This window comes from Mustela nivalis (genome assembly GCF_964662115.1).
Source record: "Mustela nivalis genome assembly, chromosome: 2".
NCBI classification, from domain to species: domain Eukaryota; kingdom Metazoa; phylum Chordata; class Mammalia; order Carnivora; family Mustelidae; genus Mustela; species Mustela nivalis.
In genome coordinates this window covers 137,808,515-137,831,317 of record NC_139021.1, presented here as the reverse complement: position 1 = coordinate 137,831,317, position 22,803 = coordinate 137,808,515, and the positions used below count along the sequence as shown (strand labels likewise).

At 43.8% G+C, this 22,803-nt stretch overlaps 1 protein-coding gene and 1 long non-coding RNA gene across 13 annotated transcripts in view; one reads left to right on the top strand and one right to left on the bottom strand.

The window, feature by feature from the left end:
• Window positions 1-22,803, top strand: part of KCNMA1 (potassium calcium-activated channel subfamily M alpha 1) — a 722,449-nt gene that overhangs the window by 412,779 nt on the left and 286,867 nt on the right. For all 12 annotated transcript variants that reach the window (XM_082719524.1, XM_082719523.1, XM_082719521.1 and 9 more), the window contains exons 4-5: window positions 13,183-13,276; window positions 14,117-14,228. In XM_082719524.1, the coding sequence (XP_082575650.1) occupies window positions 13,183-13,276; window positions 14,117-14,228 (206 nt within the window). The remainder of the gene's footprint in view (window positions 1-13,182; window positions 13,277-14,116; window positions 14,229-22,803) is intronic.
• On the bottom strand, window positions 4,469-7,864 carry LOC309860441. Its single transcript, XR_014309376.1, has 3 exons — window positions 7,172-7,864; window positions 5,492-5,612; window positions 4,469-4,770 (listed from the first exon to the last, which is right to left on the bottom strand). It is a non-coding gene; the product is annotated as an uncharacterized lncRNA (long non-coding RNA).

Below are 22,803 nucleotides of genomic sequence, written 5' to 3'. Positions count from 1 at the left end.
AACATCTTAAAAATTATGGTTGATGTTAAAGACTCTAATGAGGTTATTTGTTGAAGCAACATACATTCTGACAAGAAATGCATTCGAAAAGGATGGCCAGGGAAACCATCTCATCCGCGTGACGACCAGTTCTGTCCTCGCCTTCCCTCCTCCGTCTCTCCCCTCCCCGTCCCCTAGGCTGCCTCTTCGCGCGTGTAATGCCAGTGCTCTGTACAGTGTTCTGTTTAGAGTGGTTTGAACATTTTTCTGCCCGTGTCTTTCATTGCTGAAGTAACTCACCTCTCTCATATCGACTCTTACCCAGGAGCCGCACTGCAGACTCTTTGATGTAGGTCTTTTCTGCATGGCAGCTAAGGCCAAGCTGTGGTTTCACTGCATGCTGCAACCTCACCCTTCCGGTTGTTGCCTCCAGGTTAACCAGACCCTTTTCTTGCACTGCCCATGCATGCTGCTAGCTTCCCTGCCACCACACCACCCCCCCCCCGCCCCCCAGGTCTGGACCTGAATGTCATGAGCACTGGATGCATGTGTGGGATTGAAGCAGCGAGCGTTCGAGTACACTGAAGTGCTGGGATTTAAGGTTTTCTTTGGACACCTTCGTGGGCCCCCAATTTGTTGTGATGCCAACAAAGGCCACCCTGTCCCTTGAAAACTCAAGACTGAAGCAATGGGAAAGAGAGAAATAAACCTCCTGGTTTTAGATGTATTCTAAGCAAAGGCTACCCATGTGGGATTTAGAAGCAAGGGTCGGTTTTCCAAGTAACTAACCACTGACCTGATGACCAGTCCTGCAAGTTCCCAGCTCTGCGTGGATGTGCTCTCAATGGCCAGTTATTATGGTGCCTTATAACGTCGTTCTGAACACTGTTACCTAGTTTGGTTTTGTTTAGAGCTAATGAGATTAATAAGTATCTAAATATGTGTATTTAAATTTAAAAAAAAAACACAAAAACTCTTGGGCTAAATGTCCTGAGAAATACAATCACTGGCTTTTGTCTTAGTTTATTGTGCAAACAGGAATGTCACTAATTCAACTTTAAAAGATGTCAAATGGTTGTCCAATGAAGGAATATCATACTCATCGAAACACGTTGGCACTGCATTCAGTGTTAACTCATTAGTAATTGTGATCGTTTTTTCTCATTGAGATCTATTTTTGCCTTAGGGTTGACTAATAATTCCCTTTAAAATTGCTTTTCTTTCTTTTTATATTTTAACATTTTTTTTCTCCTCTTCCCCCCCTCTGTTTTATTCTCAAAATAAACTTTTATAAAAAATAATTGTTAGGATCTTTTTTTTGAACTGGATTTTTGTTATTTCACATAAATAGATGCTTTACATTTTATACATACCTCGACTGTCATTTGGGAATGATGACAGGTGGGCATGACCAAACTCTGATGATCCTATAGCAGGAATGAGAATTCCTAGAGAATTCTTAGTGGAACCATCTTGCTAGAGCCTCTTAGATTAAAACTCTGCACTAAGAAGTCGTAGTGACACAGAATTGTAAGCTTCATATCTTGTGTTTTGTTCTTCCTCATGAATCCTGATTTTCTCCTATCCAGGGGCTCAGTAGATTGAAGTTCTTTCCACAATGTTTTTTCTCTTATTCTGTTAAACATATCCTATTTGCCCTACAGAAATAGACTTTGCTTAGAATTTCATAACATGTTCTTTTGGTAACTGGAACAAAGGCCCTTTGAATGGAAGCATTTCCCTCTTTGAAAGGAGCTTAGATGGAATTACAGTGTAGACCTATGCGGAGCAGGTGATCCTGACCAGCACGAGAACATGCTCTCACTTTGCCAAAGCTTTCCTTCATCTGGGGGTTTGGTGAAGGAAACAACTGATTCTTCTCTTTGGGGTTCTTCAGTAAAGGGATCACTTCTTTTTCTCAGAAAAACGCAGTACTTCCAGATAAACTGAAAGGCTTTCTGAAACCCAACATAGAGGAGGGTTAAATGGATCCATTTATGGAGACAAAGGAGAGAATCATAAGACTTCAGCTTCCTGGGGGCATCCTGGATCTCTCACAGAGCTTTTATTCTTACAATGAGGGGAAAACAACTCGAGAGAAAATCAGAGATATGGCAACAGAGTTAAAAAGGGGAACACAGAAGGCAGCAAGGAAAAAGAAACTTTACCCTGATGGGCACACCGCTCTTGATATTACTTTCTGAATGTGGATCCAGAAGTCAGGTAGACCCCATTAATATGATGGAGCTATTATTTCTGAGATACGAGCAGGACAGTTTTGATCAGTGGTTTCCAATGCTAACCAGAAGTAAATGGGAAAGAAAACATGAAGGAGAAGAAATGTTTCTGGAGGTAAGAAGTTATTCCCATGAGGTAAAGAGGAAATCAGAGGAGTGTGTACTTGAAGATATAATTATATATAATCATAGGGCTTCACAAGCCATTGCCATTATCTGTGTTAATGATGACAACTTGTCTCTAAAGGTAACTTGTCACCTCTGATTTTCTGCAGTAGTGTTAGTACCCAATGCCCAGGTCACTTTACTGCATTCCTAAGGCGTGACGCCTGCTTTGGACTCAGCAGACTCATGACTTCTAATCAGCAACATCTCAGACTCTCCTTTTTGGCTGTGAGCTGCTGGGCTCCCAACAAAACTCCTAAATAGGAATACTTACAAAACGTCCACGCCTCAGCTGTCAGCCAAAGACAGAGCGAAGACACGGCTATTTTCTCGTGTAATATAAAGGTATAATTGTTTTCTATGCCAGATGTCAGAAGAACGTGTACCAGGTCTTTCTCGATGTCTTTAAGGAAAAAATAAAAAAAAAGCCAACCTCAGGATGTGTCAGAAACAAAACTATCATAATTGTCCTTTAGCATCATATATACATTCATGCATAGCTTTTAACAAATGCCAGTGTCTTGGTGGTGAGTATATATGTTATGGAACAGTGTTTTCTATTCTTCAAAGAGAAGCAGAGCAGATAAATGGAACCACTATTTCTTTACATAATTATTGTTTCCCTAATGCTCTCGAGCCTCCCCAGATCGGTACCAGGCAGGTCTCCAACACTGGCATTCTTTGTCATTGAAGCTCTTCAGAGGAGACCACCGAGGAGATGTGTGCCCGTTCTGCTTGGGTCCAGATGTGGTTGGAAGATAGCAGGATTGAAACTGTAGCAGATCTAGGTCTCTTCCGCTGCTTGCAGGAAATTGGAGTTCCATGAAAGGAATGGGAGAAGGATCTGCTCCCTGCAGCCTTCTTAGCCCCATCTGATTAGGCTGTCAGTCTTGGACCCAGAGCAGGCTGGGCTTGGCTGTCTAGATTCGGTGGTTTTGGCTTTCCCACTTTAAATCCTTGCAGGTAGACTTATAATAAGGAGGCATTGCCAAGGTCAGGCTGTTCAGGGGGGTCAGGATTTCATTAAAGCCAGGGAGGTGGACAGGGGTGGGAGCATAGGGCATAAGCTAAGTAGGAGACTGGTAGGATGACCAGCAAATACCCTGAAGAATCCAAGACAGACATCAGGAGAAGAAGGTTCAGACAGGAGGATTTTGAAGTCTGTGCCCAATAACAGCTCAAAGAGGTCCCATGGTGATCTGAAAGACTATTATAATGTGGGAATCCCAACCCTCCTGCTCAACTGTAGGGGCCCCTACCATTCGCTATGCAATTATGAGATCTTCATAGTTTATTTAGGAAGACTTGAGTCCGAAGTGCCTTGAAACTGTGCCCCTAGGCTGCTTTCTCCTGGTTGTTCTCTCCTTAAGAAATGGTGACACTAGACGATTGCCCTCCCCTCCCCCTAGTGCTTAGGAGCTGACTAGTGGTTATTACTGGCAAGAGATGATTGTCTATGGGCCTCTCGGCACATGTGTGGCAACATTTAATATGCAGTAGTGTTAGGATGGATCCTCTTGTCTTGCTTTTTCAGGTCTACATTTTTGTAGATATGAGAGTAGTTTGGCTCCAGGGGTCAGGGCTACTGCAGAACCCCCTCCCACCTGCCCCCCCACCCCTGCCAGGCAATGTATCTGGGTTCCCTGTTCTTCATTCAGACCTGGAACAACTTCTCTCTTCTCCCCATTTCTAATCACTTCACCCAAGCAATCCTATTTTGTGGATGGCCCCAGAGGGAGGCTGAGGTTGGATAGAGGTCATATACTTGTGCTGGAAGGCTGTGGGTATGAGCCCATGTGTGTGCATGTGTCCCCGCCCACATGTGCCACTCTACAACTGTACATCTCACTGACCCTGCCCTTGAAGAATTCTCAGTCTGTTTTGTAGTACTTGTGTGTGTATTTGTGTGTGTATTTGAATTATCTACTTCATCCCATCCCTCTACTAAATAACCAAGAGTTTATTGAGGAAGAGATGGCTTGAGTCGAAGGAGGTAGAGAAATAAGAGTAAGAAGCAGTTGGTCATGGGTTCTCAGACAGTTCAGTGAGAACCAAAGCAGCACTCATTTGGCAAGACTCTGTTTCGTGTAGTAGCTTAACTCTGATTTATTACATAAAAGTTGCTGGCAAATATGAACACTAATTCCAGTCTGATAACAACTGTGATTGAAATAATTGTAGTCTGTAGACAAATTGGAGAAAATAAGCATTAGTGGGTAGGTTGTCTTGGACATCATTCCAAGAGTCCAACAGTGAAGAAATACATGATCTTATCGACGTAGAATTGGAAGAGATCTTTAGGAGACAGAGGACTGGTTGCTTCCCTGCCTCTCCTCCAGATTCACGGTAAGCCAACCAGGCAAATGAAACTCTCTCTTCCGCTAAAGACCTGGGGAAAAAAAAATACACAACCTCTCGTGGCCACTCATTAAAGTGACTCATTGCTTTCTCTGTCAGGAAATCTTGGTTAATTATTTAATATTTATGAGACTATGTGGCTGCCTTCATGGAAATATAATTTCCCTGGTGTTCCTTCCTTAATATTACCCAAATGTAATGCTCTAATGTATAGAATGACACCAGATGTTAACTCTCTGCACAACCTATTGGGCATTTGAATTATATTACAGCACCCGATAAGGAAGCAATAAAGCAGGTACAAAGGGAAAATTAAGTGCAAAATAATTGATTCTATCAGTTTTTGTTCATTTGGATGATTGCCTTTTTTGGCATTTTTCTACAAACAGTCCTTATTTATCACATTGTTATTACCTTAGTTTTAAAAATAACAATCACCTATTCAGCACTTAGTCTTTCCTCATTATCTGATTTCATTCTTGAAACAGCCTTTGAGGTTTGTATTCTTATCTCCAGTTTGCAGATGAAAAAATCAAGGTGTGGAATTCAGATTATTTGCCTACAGTAATACAGCTAATAACAATAGAGCTGGAATTTTAACTCTTCCATCGAATTACAAAACGACCTAACTTATCCGTGCTTGAGGTCAACTTCTCAACTCCATCAGAGAAAACTGGGGTGTCTTGAGGGTCATCCATCTTGAAACAGACAAGTAACTAAGAGTTATGTTCTCCACCAGCAGAGGAACTCACCCTCAGCAGATGGGGTCAGGCTCCACGAAGCCACTACCCCTCAGGGGCCCTGGAAGCACTTCTGGGGATTAGTAATGTCCGTGGTGCTCACATTTTGCTTTCGATTTACTTTTTTGGGTGCCTAAATGGATAAAATGATAAGGAGTGAAGATGAGAAAAAGACCCTAGGCTCAGATAGCATCTTGAAACCTTGGGAGAAAATTTAGAGGAACTCTGTCAGAAAGCGACAGAGATTTCACCATCTGAGTTTCATGAAAACAGATTATCAGTGTTTCACTGAGAAATCCAGTGTGTAAGGAACTGATGTATTTTGTCCTCTTCATCGGTGATCTATGTAATTCTGTCTCCTTGATGAATGTTTAATTATTAGGACGATTATTCAGGTAGGTACCCTGAGCCATACAACTGCTCTGAAGTCTACCACTATCATTGTTCCAGGATTCTCCATAATAGTCCGAGCTCAAGAAGGCAGAGCACAGGGGATTCCAGAGCAGTAAGGGTTTATATACCACCTTTTCATTTGCCAGTTCATTTCACCATGACCCTAATGAGGCATATATTTGTGGGTATTGGCTCACATCTCGTCAACTGAGTGGAGGCGTAATTGGAAGTCTGATGTTGTCAGAACAATTAATAGACCTATTGACACAAACCCATAACTGAAGATTTCCCAACAAAGCCATTTAACCAACTGGCTTGGGATCAAGTAACAAAAAACGTTTTCTGTTCATATTAGAACCATAGCAAGGTCTAAAACAAGGGTTTTAAGATTTAGAAAAGGCTCCTTTTGAGGTCATTGTCATTCATATTGATTAGTAACTGAACACAAACTCCCCCATCAACAATAATAATATCGTAGAAGATATCTACTCAGATAATATGGGATAAAGTCAAAATGATGGTCAGCAGAAGAAGCTGGCTTCTGTTTGGTAAAAAAAGTTAGAGCCTACACAAGTTATTGAATATATGCTCCACTCAGTGTGAACACTAAAAGCACTAATGTTGGAAAGATAAGCTCTTAAGTACATAACTCTGACAAGGTAGTTAAAATGGGGGCACTAATGAAAGCTAAAGCATAGAAAGCTTTCAACTTGGATCCATTCGAGACCTGGAGTGCTGTCTAGGTTTGAAGACAAATGTTCTGCATAAAGATTATTACTTTCTCAGTGGTTAATTACTATCTTATCATTTGCACTAAATCCATTATTACTATTAACTTAGAAGGTATTTGTCTGAGATCTAAAATTATGTGAGTAATAATAATACCAATAACTTGGAGTATATTGCAAAGAATTGCCTCCCTTTAAAAATATTTTGCTCTCATAGAATTCTGATCAGCTAGAGGCTTTTATTTCTATTTTGTAGGCACTTTGCTTATCCAGTATATCCAGACGTTATTAGAAAAACATCCAATCATTTAGATTTTTTCCCTCTCAGCTGCAGAGAAGTTCCATAGTCTCCACGACTATATGATGTTATCATTTTTCTTTACTTCAGTTGATTAGAATGGGATGCAAAACTTTAGTCTATTCCATAATTAGAAGTGTTCAAAGTATCAAAACATTGTCCATTACTATATCCATTCTTGCTCTTTTAGAATAAGAGAGGATAAAGAGAAAATTAGAGCATTTTGAGGGTCATCCACCTTTAAGCAGATGGATAACTAGGAAAGGAACTTACTTCAGCAGATGGGGTCTTGCTCCATGAAGCCACTAGTTCCTCAGGGGTCCCGGAAGCACTCCTGGGGGTTAGTAATGTCCTGTACGACTGTCTTTACAGAGCAGGGTTCGACACAAGTTGGACAGGTCAGCTCCCTCTGAATTTTCCCAGACCACTCGGCAAACACGTTAAAATTTCCTGGGGCAGTTTCACCTCCTCTATAAATCAGTGCACCCTCATTGTTTTTGAAAAAGCCCCATGCCAGTGTCTATAGATAGTAGATGCTGTATCTTATGTTTCTTTTACCTCTCCAAGGATGTTGCGGTTCTTCTGGAGAAGAAGTTTCCTTTCTGGTGCGGCAGAAAGTCTGTTGGGTCTCGGCCTGAACCGTTCCACTTAGCTACATGATTCTGTATGGGTTTCTGAGACTCTACTTCTCAGAAGTCCACAAAACGGGGATTTCAACAAATGGTCTGCTTTATTTTGCCAGGTTGTAAGGACCAAATGCAATAGTACGTGCAAGCTCTATACGATTACCAGGTGGTATTATAGTGGATTAGAGGAGAATCAACGTTATAAGTTCAGAATTCCTCGCTCCTAATGATATAGGGATTCAGAGATGATGAAGGTCAGTGAGGGCATGAGTAATTTACTGAGCTCTCTCTGCCTTTCAGTTGGCTTTGAAGGTTGCCTGAGGTTTGAACCCAAAGAGGGGGGAGCATTTGAAGAGGCCACAGCAAAAGCATAGAATTTAGAATTTGGAATGTCTGGGTCACATTCATGAGATACGGAAGGTACCAGCTCATAGTAGCAAAGGACTTGGCGAGGAGCAGATGATAGGAAATAAAATAGGACATGTAGTGAGGTTGAGTTTCAGAGGTTCATCACAGCCAGGGTTAGAACTGATGTCTGAGGCAGGAGGGAGCCATGATGGCAGATGAATGACATCTTTAATTAAATTAATCTGATAACATTGCAGAGGTGCGATTAGGAGAAGAGTCTGAAATCATTAAACTTACTGTATTGACTCATGTCTGATGCTGTGGACCTGCACTCTGGTGGTCTGTAATCCTGGTGGGAATTGAGAAGGCTCCGTCCAATTTAAAAAGGGACTAGCCACAAGAGCGAGGAGAATTCAGATGTTGGAAATGATTTCACAAAGTGCTATCTTGTTCCTCAGTTAAATCCCTTCCCTCTCCTGTGGTTATTTATTAAATCATCTCAGATATGTGCTGCTGTTGATGTCCCTAAACTGCTTAACATTATGTCATCTTTTATAAATGATGGTCTCCGTAACCTCTCCCCATCTGTACTTCATTTTTCCTTTTAATGTTAAACTAAAAAATGTGCTCCTCAGGCACTCTGTTAATTAGAATCTCGTTGGTGAAGCTCGCATAGTGGTGTGGTAATTACTTCTCTGTATCATCTTAATTCCACCCCCCCCCCTTGTTCCCACCTGAAAGTGAAAATACCTGTTCAACCTCTTGATCTTGGCAATTAGTTAAGTGGTATGCAGCTGGTGATCTGGGGGTGGGCTCAAATGTTTAATCATCTCTGTTCAGGTCTGAATGGGAATCTTCTCGAGTAGCAACACCTGTAATTAGTGTGTAGTTGCAAGAAAGTTCTTCTGAAACAGTGGTTCTCAAAGTTTGGTCCCCAGACAAGCAGCAGTATCTGGGAAACTGTTAGAAATGTAAATTCCCAGGGCTCCTCCCCAGCCCTACTAAACTCTGGAAGGGACCTGTCAGTGTTTTAATAAGCCTTCCAGGTACATGCTAAAGTTTGAGAACCACTGTCCTAGAGAAATATCCTCACTAGGTTAAGCAGCCAGACCCAGGGAGTCAGGAAAACAGACTTTCAGGTAACACCAGGGAGTCGAGTCTTCTCTGAGAAGAGAGGGCACTTACTACCCTTTTGGAGATGATGCAGGTATCCAGAGGATACCAACTGCTGGAAGTGAGATTTTTTTCCTCCTTAGTGCCTGCCCCTTGAAAGAAAACCTGGCTAGCCATTGCTTGCCCTGGACTTTGGAGAGACAAGGTCTTAAGTCAGTTTCAAGAAGGACTGTTGGCTCTTCCCACTCAAGCGTCTTCACTAGATATATTGTTAAATAGATGAAGAAAGGGATATGTTTGCCATTCTGGATGAGTCTCCTTTTCCTCTATAGACAACTAAATGATACAGATATGTTTACTGGATGGCCAAGAGGAAATAAGATGACTCTCCTACACTCAACATTTAAACCATACGCAGCTCTTGATCGAGGTTCTTTTGAAAGTGTCATAGAGTCCTGGTGAAAACACTAACCATAAGGTTTTAGTATCACATTTGACCCATGGACTGTGGGAGTCGAAGAATGAGGAATCCACCAGTTACCAACTAACTTGTGTGTTCTCATTGGGAAGTCATTAGTTTAACCAGGAACAATTTAGGGAGGGTCCATTTACTACTACAAGGATCAGAACCAGTATCCCTATTTCAGTTTTTAAAACTCCACTTTTTTTTTTTTTTCTATTGGCAACATATATCCACACACAGCCTATTCTGACGTGGGCATGCCTCGTAGCAGTGGCGATCCAAATTTAAGTGTGGACTTTGGAGTCACCATTTTTTGTGTTTAAAAAAAAGGGGGGGGGATTTCTTTTCTATCTCTTGAAACTTCTGTGTACACAAGAAGGAAGAGGAGTTTGTATTTCATTTTCTATCCTACAATGAGCATTAATTATTAATATAATAACCTCTTTGGGGAGGAAAATAAATTCTGGCTGATATGTCCAGCCCTTTTATTGTTGAATTATATATTTTCTTTTTATAAGATCGGTGAACTTCTCTGTGGGTTGTTTCCATTCAGGGAATGAAATGATGGGGCTTTAGAATCTCTGCTCTGTGGTCTCTGATTGTGTGAGTTTGTGTGCAGGCACTCAGAGGCTTTATCTCAGAGGAGGTCCTGATAAACAGTTCTACTGGCACTTGAGAAAACTAGGCAGGACATTTCTCCTTGGACTCTCGTGGCAAGCGGGAAGGAGCTAAAAGGGATAGAAAACAGATCTCCCCCATCACTTGGGTCGCAGAGGCTCGGCCTCTTTTATCCCAGAGTTTTCTGCTTTTTGTCTCTTCCTTCTTAGCAGAGTGTACTGGTGTCCTTGGCAAGCTTCAGCCAGAGGACAGGCTGCTCATACCAGCAGCTTTCATTTTTCAGCTCAAAGTCTAGGACTCAAGGAATACTATGAAACAGTGATTAAATCAGTTCAAACTTTTTGAAAGAAGTACTAAGGAAAAGTTGTGTTATGTTTGCAGTACTGTTTTCTGTAAATCAGGGGTGCTGTTGTGGTATATTTTTTTCAACACAGTGTCCTTGAGCAGAAAGCTCTCTCTTACTGCCTTTGAGTATGGGCGGTATAAGAAGGAACAGTGGAAATGACAGGGAAGAAAAGGATCAATGGAAAGAAGTTGCTACAGCCTGATTCCTTATGCTCTTTAGAACATATGCTTCTGTTTATGCTGAACCAAAATATCCTCAATGGCATTCAGCTAACATCTTCCCCCCCCACTATCCCATTCCCCTCCACAGCCTAGCAAATGTTTTACCTATTAGATGCATTTTTTAAAAATTATTTATTTATTTATCGGACAGACAGAGATCACAGCAGGCAGAGAGAGAGGAGGAAGCAGGCTCCCCGCTGAGCAGAGAGCCCGATGCGGGGCTTGATCCCAAGACCCTGGGATCATGACCTGAGCCGAAGGCAGAGGCTTTAACCCACTGAGCCACCCAGGCGCCCCACCTATTAGATGCATTTTAAGTTTGCTACCAAATTAACCACAAAGGCCATGGAATTATTGGAAGCTAGGAAATTCACAGGACCCCCAAATATATCACCAATAACTATTGTGTGGGCAATAGTAAGGTTATTGTTTGACCTTGGTCAAGTGAAAGTGGGTTTTCCAAAAATAGACCTGGGAATCAAGACTTTCTCTTAGTCCCTTTGACTATGACCGTCCATCTTGATGAATATGACTTTAAATGCACATTGAAGTCACTACTGGTACAAGTAAAAGCACGAGTGTAGCATTTACCAACAGAGCTTCCCGTCCTCACTCTTTGATCACTCGCTTACACACACACACACACACACACCCACACACCATCTATTCTTCAGTAACCCATCATACCAGCAGCTTATGTATCACAGAGATGCATGGTCTCTTCATCCCTTGGAATCTGTAGTGGATTTCTGGTCAACTTAGTTCATGTACTTCTTGTCACTGTGACTAGAGTAGCTAAGAATTCTGACACCTGTGGACCTTGTGGGTCTTGTTTTTGACATGAAACAAAACACTATCCTGGCTTGGGGATTGCAGAAGTGTCTCTTAGTAACTCTAGGTCTGGATTTTCCTTTTTTCATTTAAAGAAATACCCAAGTAGGGGAAGAGGCAAAGAGCAGAGGTTTAGCTTTTGGGCTCCTGACTCCTTCCAGCATAGGACGAAGCAAATTCCATGCTGTCTTCCCTCCCACTTGCCCACCTTAGCGAAAACCTAGGAGCTGCCATTTCCTTTATAAAAGAAATGTTTTCCAGCATTTGCTTTTTCTTCAGTCTGCTTAGTTGGTCAATGCAAATGTAGATGCCCCCCATCCCATGCTTGTCTGGAGGTTTTCCCGCCTATTTGTGATGTAGGAGATGACAAAGGGCATGTTTGACTTGTTCTAGAGATGAAGAATGGATAAATCCAGTGCATGTAATATGATTGGAGAGCCCCATAGACTGACCCACCGCCCCTCTCTGTGGGCCCTGCATTCCCATACTGCACAGATTCCTGCCTGTTGAACAACCAAGCATTGTCCTCGCAGAAGTACAACTATACTAACTGGTATTGCGTATAGCGATTTCCAAAGTGGTGGTACTCGGAAATCCTCCATCCTGCACTTCTCAGGCTAGCGCCCTCCTGGCCCAAAGGTCCATGTTGCTTTCCTTCCAGGGAAAGGATTTTGCTTCTCCCCATACTCCATCCCCTTTCCCTCACTTCACCTTCTTTATGTTTCTGGCCCCGAGTGGTACCATTTGCTTACTGATAACAGTCTACTATGAATTTTCATCCACAGCTTTGAGATGCTTTATGAGGCTTTCCTGCTTCCCACCCAGCCCCAAACTTGGGACTTTTCCCACACTGATCCTCTGATCAGTTTGACACGGGAAAGCACACGGAAGCCATGTACCAGTTTGTATAGTAGTACCTTTTTGAACTGTCTACTCTTGAACAAAGCAGGGTGTGCTGGGGGTTCGCATTGGCTGCTTGACACACACAAAGCCCATTAACTTGCATGCCAAAAAAAAAAGAAAAAGAAAAAATTAACCCTTAGAGTACTGCTTCAACATTTTGGTTTAATGGTCTTGAACTTACCAGTTGGGCAATGCTTCTTTCTCCAGATCAGAGCGCTATACATCAAGTCCATACTTAGTTTAGCCCAGAACGTCAACCAGGATCCTCTCCACCACAGCTTTCCTGAGATGCTCCTGGGTCCTTTATTATTCATCAGCCAATGGCTTTCAAGAGGTCTCAAACACAGCCGCTGTGTTTAACTGAAAATGGGTTCTACTTCCAATGTGCTAGAGGGTGTGAGGGACTGTTTGGAGCTTTGGTTTATGTCCTCTGAAAGAAAGAAGTCAGTCCTTTAAGGGTTAATGTGGAATTAAGGAGTATGATGGTCTCTCCTGCTTGTCCTTCCTCCAAGGTATCTGCATGATCCTTGTAAGATTTTTAGCTCAACTGTTGAATGATAATAAACATAATTTATATATATATATATAAATATATGATTACAAAAACAAACAAAAGAACAAAAGACTGAATGGTTGAATGGAAAGACCCCTTGGCCATGCTTGCTTGATTATCACAGAGGGTAGAAAGACCAAATGTTTTAGTCGATGGAGATTCATTTTGTCCTCTACCCCGAGCTCCAATACTATACTGTATGTGTAAGATGTGACAAAATTTTTCATTTACCTCTTGCTTTTTTCTTCTTCCTGTCTAATAGCCCAATAGAATCCTGCCAGAATTTCTACAAAGATTTCACATTACAGATCGACATGGCTTTCAACGTGTTCTTCCTTCTCTACTTTGGTCTGCGGGTAAGTCTGATCCCACAACTCTGTCACCATGGGGCGGCTTGTCCTCAGGGGCCGTGCGCCGCTGGCCTCCGCTCTTGCAGAGATGAAGCCCGGTGTTTCTAGGGGTGAAAAGAGACCCATGTTCTGATTTGCAGTGTCTGAGAGAGCTTTTTCCTGAACTTCACATTTTCGGAAGTACATGTTAAAATCTTGTTCCAAGGAAGAGAAACAGGGATTGACGTAGCTAATATGTCTCTCCTGGCTGAATGTCTCTCATCTCTCAAAATATAAATGTATTGTTGTCTTAAATGGAAAAAAAAGGAAACTTCTCTTAAAATTATGTTTATCGGGGCTCACTTAGCTGAATCCTGAGGGATTCAGCTGTGAGGCTTGAATCGAGGCAGGATATTGGTAGCATTCAAGGGCTTGGAGGATTTGTAGTAGAGCCTGTCTATGAAGTGAGCTGTATAGAATGTGTATTACGGAGATTGTGTGTACAAGTGTATGCACACGTGTGTGTGCATGGATAAGTACGTACACGCTTTACTGAGAGTTCTGTTTCCATTAGAGTCTAGTGAAGGTGAGACCATTCAGATTTTCCTATAATGCTGTTGAAAACCACAGGAAAACTGATTGCCTAATATTTCTCCAAGGTTAACAGAGTCTACAGTCACTCTTTAGAAAACACTGTATAACCGAATTCTCAGACAGAAATAGCCTGTGATTGGTATAGCTATGAGAAGGACAGACCATCTCCCTCCAGGCCCCGGTGAAAACCCAAAACATAGCCTTTGGCAAAAGCATATACTTAGAATGCCAGCGTCGTGCCTTTCTTATTTTTCTCCATTTCTCTCTCCCCAGTTTATTGCAGCCAATGATAAGCTGTGGTTCTGGCTGGAAGTGAACTCTGTGGTAGATTTCTTCACGGTCCCCCCAGTGTTTGTGTCTGTGTACTTAAACAGAAGTTGGCTTGGTAAGTCGACCTCTTTTCCCTTCTTCCCTCTGGTTTCTGAGCTGTGGTGGATCAGAGGCCGGGGCCATCCCCACAGAAGGAAAGTTTTGTGTATTCATGTGCACGGCTCTTGAAGTTATGGGAGTTGGTGATGACATTTCTCCTTGGAACACTCACCCCGGAAGATGGGCCCAGTTAGGGCTTCAGGAAAGGCAATTTTGTCATAGTGGAAACCTCGTGGTCACACTGTCCCAGTCAGGACCTCTGCCTCCATGGGTCAGTCGTTTTCATTCAACCTGCAGTTAGGACTGAACACAGAAGCCCATGGAGATGAGGCCACCTTTCCAGAAGCTGCTTCAGGTGCCTAGAAGGCCTGACTGCCAAACTTAGCTTCTCTCTGCTTCTTAGTTTTATGTAGAGTGGGTCCTGCCTGGTTTATTTATGGCTGTGAGTTCTTCTGTGGGGCAGGGTAGCATCAAGCATCCTGAGCCACCCTCTCCTTGAAGGAGATGGAGCCCCCTTCCTGTGGTAAAGGATGAGTTTTGCTGGTGCTCTGTTCACATCTCCTTTGCTGTGTCTGCTCGTCAAGTCACTTCCTGTTGGTTCCCGGCAGGTCACTTCCTGCTTCAGGATCAGGACACTTGGATGGGAGAAGTAACTAGCTCAAACCATGGTCATGGCAGCTAGAGGCAGAGAGAGGCAGCTTCGAGCTTCTCTTGGTTGCCCTGAATAATTCTCTCATAGTGTTCCTGCTACTGCGTGTCTATAGGGGGAAAAGGGAGACTGAAATGAGATCCAGTGGACTCTTTCTGGGTTTCTTCCATCTTGGTCTTTAGAAATTTTTTGTCTGAATTTTTTTTTCAAAGTAATATATATTACTGTAGTCAGCATAAACATTTAAAGGTGTATGAAGAAAATAGCAATCATGTCTTCCCCCCTGCACCCACCCCTGCCTTCTCCCTGGGATGCTCAGTTTTAACAGACTTCCATCTTTCCTTCCTGTCCCTTTGTCCCAGACATGGATGCACATAGACATGTTGGAGAGACGTGGTGGTCTTTGTCCAAATAAGCATGTCCATCCCGTTACACTGCAGTTTGGTTTTCTCACAAACTAATAAATGATGGGTGTCCCTTGAGCTCTCTAATAATTCATTTTATTAGAGTCACACAACATTCTACAAATTGGTGTATCACGGTTCATGATGCCATATCCCTAAGGATGGAGCACCTGATTTTTTTTTCCTTTTTGTGCTGTAAACCATAGTTTCATAAACATCCTCATGCACATATCTGTGATAGTTCTGTTTCTCTAGATGGTTCCCAGTTCCTGGAAGAGGAATTACTGGATCAAAGAATGCATACATTTTAGTTTGTACAGATATTGATGGCTCATTTTTCAAAAATGTTGTGCCAAGATCTGCTTCCACTAGCAATATGTTTTTGATGTCCTTGCTAGCTCTGTGAATTTATTACATGCCTAGTGTCAAGTATTTAAAAAAAGAAGCACCCTTTCTGTATGATGTATGCAGTAATCATGTATGCACATATCAGTGTGTATCTGTGTGGGTATCCCATAAGGATTCTATTTTCTACTAGTTTTCTCATTAGAATTCTATTCACTCGCTCAGTGAAAAAGTTTGCCTCCTTGATCTGAGGCGTACTTGCTTAGGCTGGGTTTTCCAGCCGTCATGATGGGACCGTCAGAGCCACTCACAAATCAGAGAAGCGTCCTGACAGTGAGATGAATGTGTCCTGGTGCTGAGGGCCCCAGCTACCGCAGCTTGGCTCTTAACTGGCTTTGTGACCTGGGGAGCTCATTTTCCTTCATTCAGCCTGTTGTTTTTCGGCTGTAAAATAGCGGGTTAGGTTAGTCGATTTTATTTCTCAGGTACTTTCAGCTCAGAATGCCTCTAAGACTCTTGCATGGGAAGTTTGGGATCTAGGTTGTGGGGAAGGACTGGGAAGTGAGTGAAATCAAATCATCCACATTTCTGAGTCAAAATTATGTATGGGCTGCTAAACAGGGCTCGTCCTAGACCCTCCTGTTGCAGAGAGTACACACATAAGCATGTGCACCCACGTGCGTGCCCACACCCTCAACAACGACAGACAGACAAGAAAAAGGACAGGGGAAGAGGGAAGAAGAGAGTAAGAGAGAGAGAGGGAGGGAAGAAAGGAGGAAGGAAGGAAGGAAGGAAGGGAATCTGCCTTTTTTTCCTGCCTATGTTCTGAGTACTGTGTGCCTTGCAACAACCAGTTTTCTCTTCTGGACCCTCAGTTTTCCCTTCTGAAAAATGGGAAGTTTGGACTTAAAGTACCTTCCAGTCCTCACACTACGCAAATCGGAATTTTACATCAGGGTCCATTCTCTCTTGGTCCCTTGTGGCCCTAAATATTGAAGAGGCCCCTTTAGGTCTGGGTGGAGCCAGCCAGCCACCCTCGCCCCGGATAAGGGTGTGGAGCTGAGTCTCCTTGGGAGATTAAAAAGGTCTTTGTGTGAAGAGAACTTGGATGTTAAAAATTCACGACTTTTTGTGAATATGATTTAATCCCGATTTTTGGAGTTGCATTCTTGTCTAGTGAAAATCCACCAGAGTGAATAGGAAAAGGAGAAGAAAAAGGAAAAGAAGGAGAAATGAGATACACTCTTGTATCTGCCGTGGTTGCTCTTCAAAAAAATATGCTCCGAAATGTGCTTCAATTTGTTGATTAACTGAACAGTATTTATTAAGCACTTACTATGCGACAGGCACTTTTCCAGATGATTAAGAAACAACAGTGAATAATGGGGCGCCTGGGTGGCTCAGTTGGTTGAGATCCAACTCTTGGGATTGGTTCAGGTCACGATCTCAGGATCGTAGGATCAAGCCCGGCGTTGGGCTCCACATTGGGGGTAGAGCCTGCTTAAGAGTCTCTCTCCCCCTGGCCCCCACTAAAAAAAAGAAACAGCAGTGAGTACAATAGGCAGCATCTTACCCTGTGACATTGCAGTGAGGGAAAAACAGGGAAAAAAATGAACCTAATAAATAAGCAAATTATATAGTCCATTAGGAAGCATAAGTGTGTTGAAACTGACAACAGACCAACATACTTCTGGACTATGAAATAATAATAATAACAACAACAACAACAACAACAGGAAATAACCTTTCTCCTCTTATAGGAGAAGGCACCTTCAATGAAATACTTGTGGTTCTTTAGTAACTGAATCCCTTGGGTGAGATCCACAACTGGACAGCCTGTCACGAAATAGAACTCAGTATAAAAATCTATCCAGGAGACTCCCGTGTCTGATTTAATACACAGGTTATTACATCATGAAACAATTATTGGGCTGATGAGCTGCCAGAGATAAAATGACCATTCCCACGAGGTATGGCATGTAAAGCAAAAGGAATAATCCTATTAAGTGGGGGCATTTCAGGAAGTGCTTCCCTCCTTCTGGAAGATGAAAAGGTGCTGCCTTTACCAGCAGAGGTTTGGGGTAAGATGAAGAAGCCGCCGTCTGTTCTCTTCTCCCCACACACCTGCTGAGCCCTGCGTGGCTGGAACATGTGGGTACAAAACCGGATGGGTGCCGTGACCCCCACCCTTATATTCCCCAGGGCATATCGCCCACCACACTTGATTTCTTATCATCATATATGGTTGCATATTATATAGCATCGTATTCATGTACTTTATTGCATGTGTTATCTTAGTGCATCTGGCGGCGTAGTACCAATAATGGCTAATTCCAGTTCTCCTATGTGCTGGGCGCTCTGATAGGCCCCTCACACACATGGACTCCCCTAATTCTCAGAGCAAATCTGTAAGCTGGGGATTCTTTACCTCCATTGTGCCAGTAAGGAAGCAGGATCAGAGGCGTCCGTTCCTGTCCTAGGTCACATAGCCTAGGAGTGGCGGGAGGTGGTGGTTTGCCCGAGATTTGGTCCGAATTTATGTCCATATTCATGCTGCTCTTGCCTCTGTCCTCACCCTTAAAAGATTGGGGGTTTTGAGGAGCACCCGGGTTGGGGTGACTGAGCAGGTTTTGCTCACTTCTGCTGGCACCTCTCCATCTCTCCTTACTCAGAGAGCTTCACTTCAGGCAGGCAGGGAGGGGAAGAGATTTTAAGAACACACATCCTCATGCCTCCTCCTCTCCTTCCCACTCCTCCTTGCCCACCTACACTTTCTTTATTTTATTTTATTTTTAAGATTTTATTTATTTATTTGACACAAAGAGAGATCACAAGTAGGCAGAGGGGCAGAGAGTGAGGGAGAAGCAGGCTCCCTGCTGAGCAGAGATCCTGATGTGGGGCTCGATCTCAGGATCCTGAGATCATGACCTGACCCGAAGGCAGAGGCTTAACCCACTGAGCCACCCAGACACCCCACCCACCTCCAGTTTCCAGAGTTGCCACTAGGACCCAGGGAACACAGAGAGCTTGTGCATGTCTCCTGAGTCCCAGGGTACCTAACCACCTTGGGGATCAGATCTGCTCTGAGAGAGAGGGAGAGACTTGGGGCTTCCACACATGCGGTCAGTAGAGCAGAATGGGTCAAGCCAAGCTCGGGGTTACAGTCTCGATTCACATCTGGGCTTGGCCTGTGGTTCGCTCTGAGCCAGGTCGTTTTGCTGGTCTTAAACTCCATTTTCCTCCCGTCCAGTGAAGGGGGGATAATAAGAGTAATTCCCCATAGGGCTGCTGAGGGGATCCAGGGAGGCAGAGTCAGTGAAGGATCCCTGCCCGTAGGACGCGCTTCAGGACCATCACGGGCTTGTCTTTCTAACCTACCTATCATATTTTAAAGTACCGAGGAAGAAAACAAACCAGAACGGAACCAAAAATAAGGCAGTGGGATGTGAGGACATCCACGTTGGCAGGCGGCAAGTCGGTGCTTATTTTAATTCCTGTTCCCACACGCCAGCTTATTCATTTTTGTTTCTCTCACAGAATCCTTACCCTACCTAACTAAAATAAATGTACCTTGAAATGAGAGATGTATTTTATTTTGAGACTAGAATAACATGCTCTGGGGAGAACTCCTCTGTCTGTCTCCTTCTTTGGGGAACTGTATCCCCAAGGTGGGTCAACGGCCTGTGCCTCCTGTGTATTTATTTATGTGGTTTTGCTGAGGGTCATTTTGTGTGGCTAAAAGAAGAGAGTAGAGAAAAAAATAATCACGCGCTTACTGGCCACTCCTCACCAGCTTTAACTGAGCATCTACTGTGTGCTCAGCACTGAGATGAAGGGAGCCTGTCTGGCCACCTTCTTTCCTGGTCTTGCTATGATTTCCACCATCAACTCTCTTCTCTGACTCATGAAATCGGGGGATGGTAAGGAGCCACAGACCTTGAACCCAGGGGGGAAAAGCTGTAAACTATAAACCTACCTGCTCTTCTAGCCCATGTTAGACGTCAGTGCCTTCGGCAAACGGTACTACAAAGTAGAAAACGCTCCTAAAAAATAGAAATATGAGTTAGTGCCCAGCCACAGGGCAATTAAAATGAATGAAGATATCTGTTTATAAATATATGCCAGGCACAGTTCCTTTGTGTGTCAAAAGATGATAAAAACAGGTCTGAAAAAAAAAAAAAAAAGAAGAAGTAGAAGGAAAAGTACAGGTCCTTTAAAACAATAATAACAACAAGAAAGGGACAAACGTAGTTCCTGTTTGAGACTGAGGTTTTGAATCTAGTTTTGGAACCAAAATAAACACGCATGGAGCAACAGCAGGTAACACTGCCCGCTGTATAATTAAGTCCCAAATTGCCAGGTACAGGCTGTCAGGGCCTTGGGAGTTCACAGGAGAAAGAGCTTATGTGGGTGGAGGAACGTGAGGAGGCTCCGGCAAGATGCTGGCGCAGCCCGTGGTGGGCACGGCGGCGGGAGCCGGGGGCCAGAGCCGGGGGGCGTGCGCACTCCTGGGGGAGAGGAGCCCAGCCTACCCTGTGTGAAGGCTGGCAGGTGCCCACCAATGATAACGCCGGCCTAAATGAGAAAGCGCTCTTCCTTGTGTCCGGCATCATCTCTACAATCAATCCTACAGAATGGATCTATTCATTTCCTCTCGCTGCGGTGACACGAGTGTCCCCCAATGCAGTGCCTTAACACGAGGCAAGTTTATTTCTTCCGCTTGAGTAGGTTAGAGATCGGCATAGGTCTCTCTGGGCGCAGGGGTAAGTGTGTTAGGGGCTGTGCGCCTTTCTGAAAGCTCGGAGGAAGAGTCCATTTCCTTGCCTTTCTCAGCATCCAAGGCCACCCACATTCCTCGGTATTGTTTCTCCCTGATCGTGCTGTCCGTCATTACCTTCCTCGGACTCTTCCTCCTGTCTCCCCCTTCTACTTCCAAGGACCTTTATGATTACGTTGGGGTCCCACCTGGATAATCTAAGACCATCTCCCCATATGAAGGTCAGCAGAGGAGCAACCTTAATCTGCTGCTTGATTGCCTTTTGCCATGTAAATTATCATATTCCCAGGTTCTGAGGATTATCATGAAAGTTTTGGGGGGAGGCGTTTTTCTGCCAAAGGGGAATTATTATTAATAATCCCATTTTGCCAGCGTGGAAACTGAGACCCAAAGGAGTTAAGTAACTTGCCCCAAATCATAGAGCCTGTGGTTCTTCTCAGTCTTCTGGAGTCCAAACCCTCTGGCAGGCCTTCTGAGCCCTCCACACCCTTGCCTCATACTTTTCCGACGTGTTATGAAAAGAGACACTTGGGGAAGTCTCGCTAGAGCCTGGGAACTTCCCTACTCCTCACTTCCATGTGATGGTTTTGTTTTTCTTCTTTTCCTGGGACCGGGAGAATTACTAGGCAGTCATACCTGCTCTCCACCCTTCACCCATTTGTTCTGGGCGCTACTTCCTTTCCTTAGAATTCATGCTTTCTTGCTTTTTTTTAACTTTAAAGAGTGGAGAGAAACCAGAATTTCAGAATGCGCACTGAGGTAATGAGTTGTGATGTGTGTCACTGTTTTCCCAGGAAGGCAGCGTGTGGAGCCACAACAAGGCTTTCCTTTGCAAGTACTTGGTCGTTGTCTCAGGGCTCAGCTGGGATCTCAGGAGGCTTTCTGTTGCCCTCTACTTGCAGGGTGGCTGGCCCCAGGGCCACTCCCTCGCTTGAAGAATCCCACAGCAGCTGAATGAGGTGAATAGCCAGGCTTCTGTGGACTAACCTCTGCATTTGATAAGAATACTCAATGGTGAAAGTCTTCACCTGGTTTCTGTTTCCTGACATGAGTTTTCGGTGTATTGAAATTGAAAAAACAAAACAAAGCCAAAAACATAAAAGCAGGATGTGATGTGGCCAGAGAGGGTAGGCAGCCCCTGGTGGGCAACTCCAGGCACACAGTCTTCACTCCCAGCCTCCCCTTCCCTTTTTTAAAATTCCTGCCCCTCCCCCCCATCCACCAGGCTGCTAGATGTATCCCCCCTGCTGAATGTTCCCTCCTGCTCCCTCAGGAGTGAGTGTCTGCCCCATCTCCCTCCTTGGTAACCCTCTCCCCATTCAGGCACAGCCCTAACTCCACCTCCCTTGTGAAATTTTCACATTCTTCCAGTTGGAATGAATTCCCCGACCTTCATTTCTTTTTCTTTTTTTTTTTTTTTCTTAAAGATTCATTTGTTTGACAGACAGAGATCACAAGTAGGCAGAGAGGCAGGCGGAGAGAGAGGAGGAAGCAGGCTCCCCACTGAGCAGAGAGCCCAATGTGGGCTCCATCCCAGGACTTGAGATCATGACCTGAGCCAAAGGCAGAGGCTTAACCCACTGAGCCACCCAGGCGCCCCACCGACCTTCGTTTCTTTTACTCTTATGATTAGTGCTGTAAGAGCAAAATGATCATCTGTGTCATATTATCAATTAGAATGCAAGGTCCACAACAGCCTTGTGCAAGGACATTGACCATCTTGGGTTTTTTTTGTTTTTGTTTTTGGTTTTTTTTTGCTGTGCCTTGGTGCCTAGAACCGTGCCTAGAATGTAATTAATCCTTGTTGAATGAATGAGTGAGTATGTCTTCTCACCATAATGATAATCATGAACAATTACCGACTGCTTGTGAAAAGCAGACACTGGGCTTGGTATCTCAGAGGCATTATCTGAGTTAACACTCATTGTAGCCCAATGAGTAAATATGGTTGGTCTGATTTCACAATTTAGGGAGCTGAGGATTGAGAGTTAGGTAACTTTCCCAGGTAGTAAATGTGGATCCAGGACTCAGCCCAGTTCAATCTGATTCTAGAGCCCATGTTTTTAAAACTACGATGCCAGGGACACCTGGGTGGCTCAGTGGGTTAAGCCTCTGCCTTTGGCTCAGGTCATGATCTCAGGGTCCTGGGATGGAGTCCCGCATCTGGCTCTCTGCTTGGCAGGGAGCCAACTTCCCCCTTCCTCTCTGCCTACTTGTGATCTCTCCCTCTGTCAAATAAATAAATAAAACCTTTAAAAAAACAAAACAAAGCTACGAGGTCAGTGGTTCTCAAAGTATAGTTCCCAGTCTAGCAGAAGGAACATCACCTGAAAATTTGTTAGAAGTGCAGGTTCTTAGAACCCAACCTAGACCCCGTGAATCAGAAACTCCCAGAGTTTGATCTGACAATCTGTGT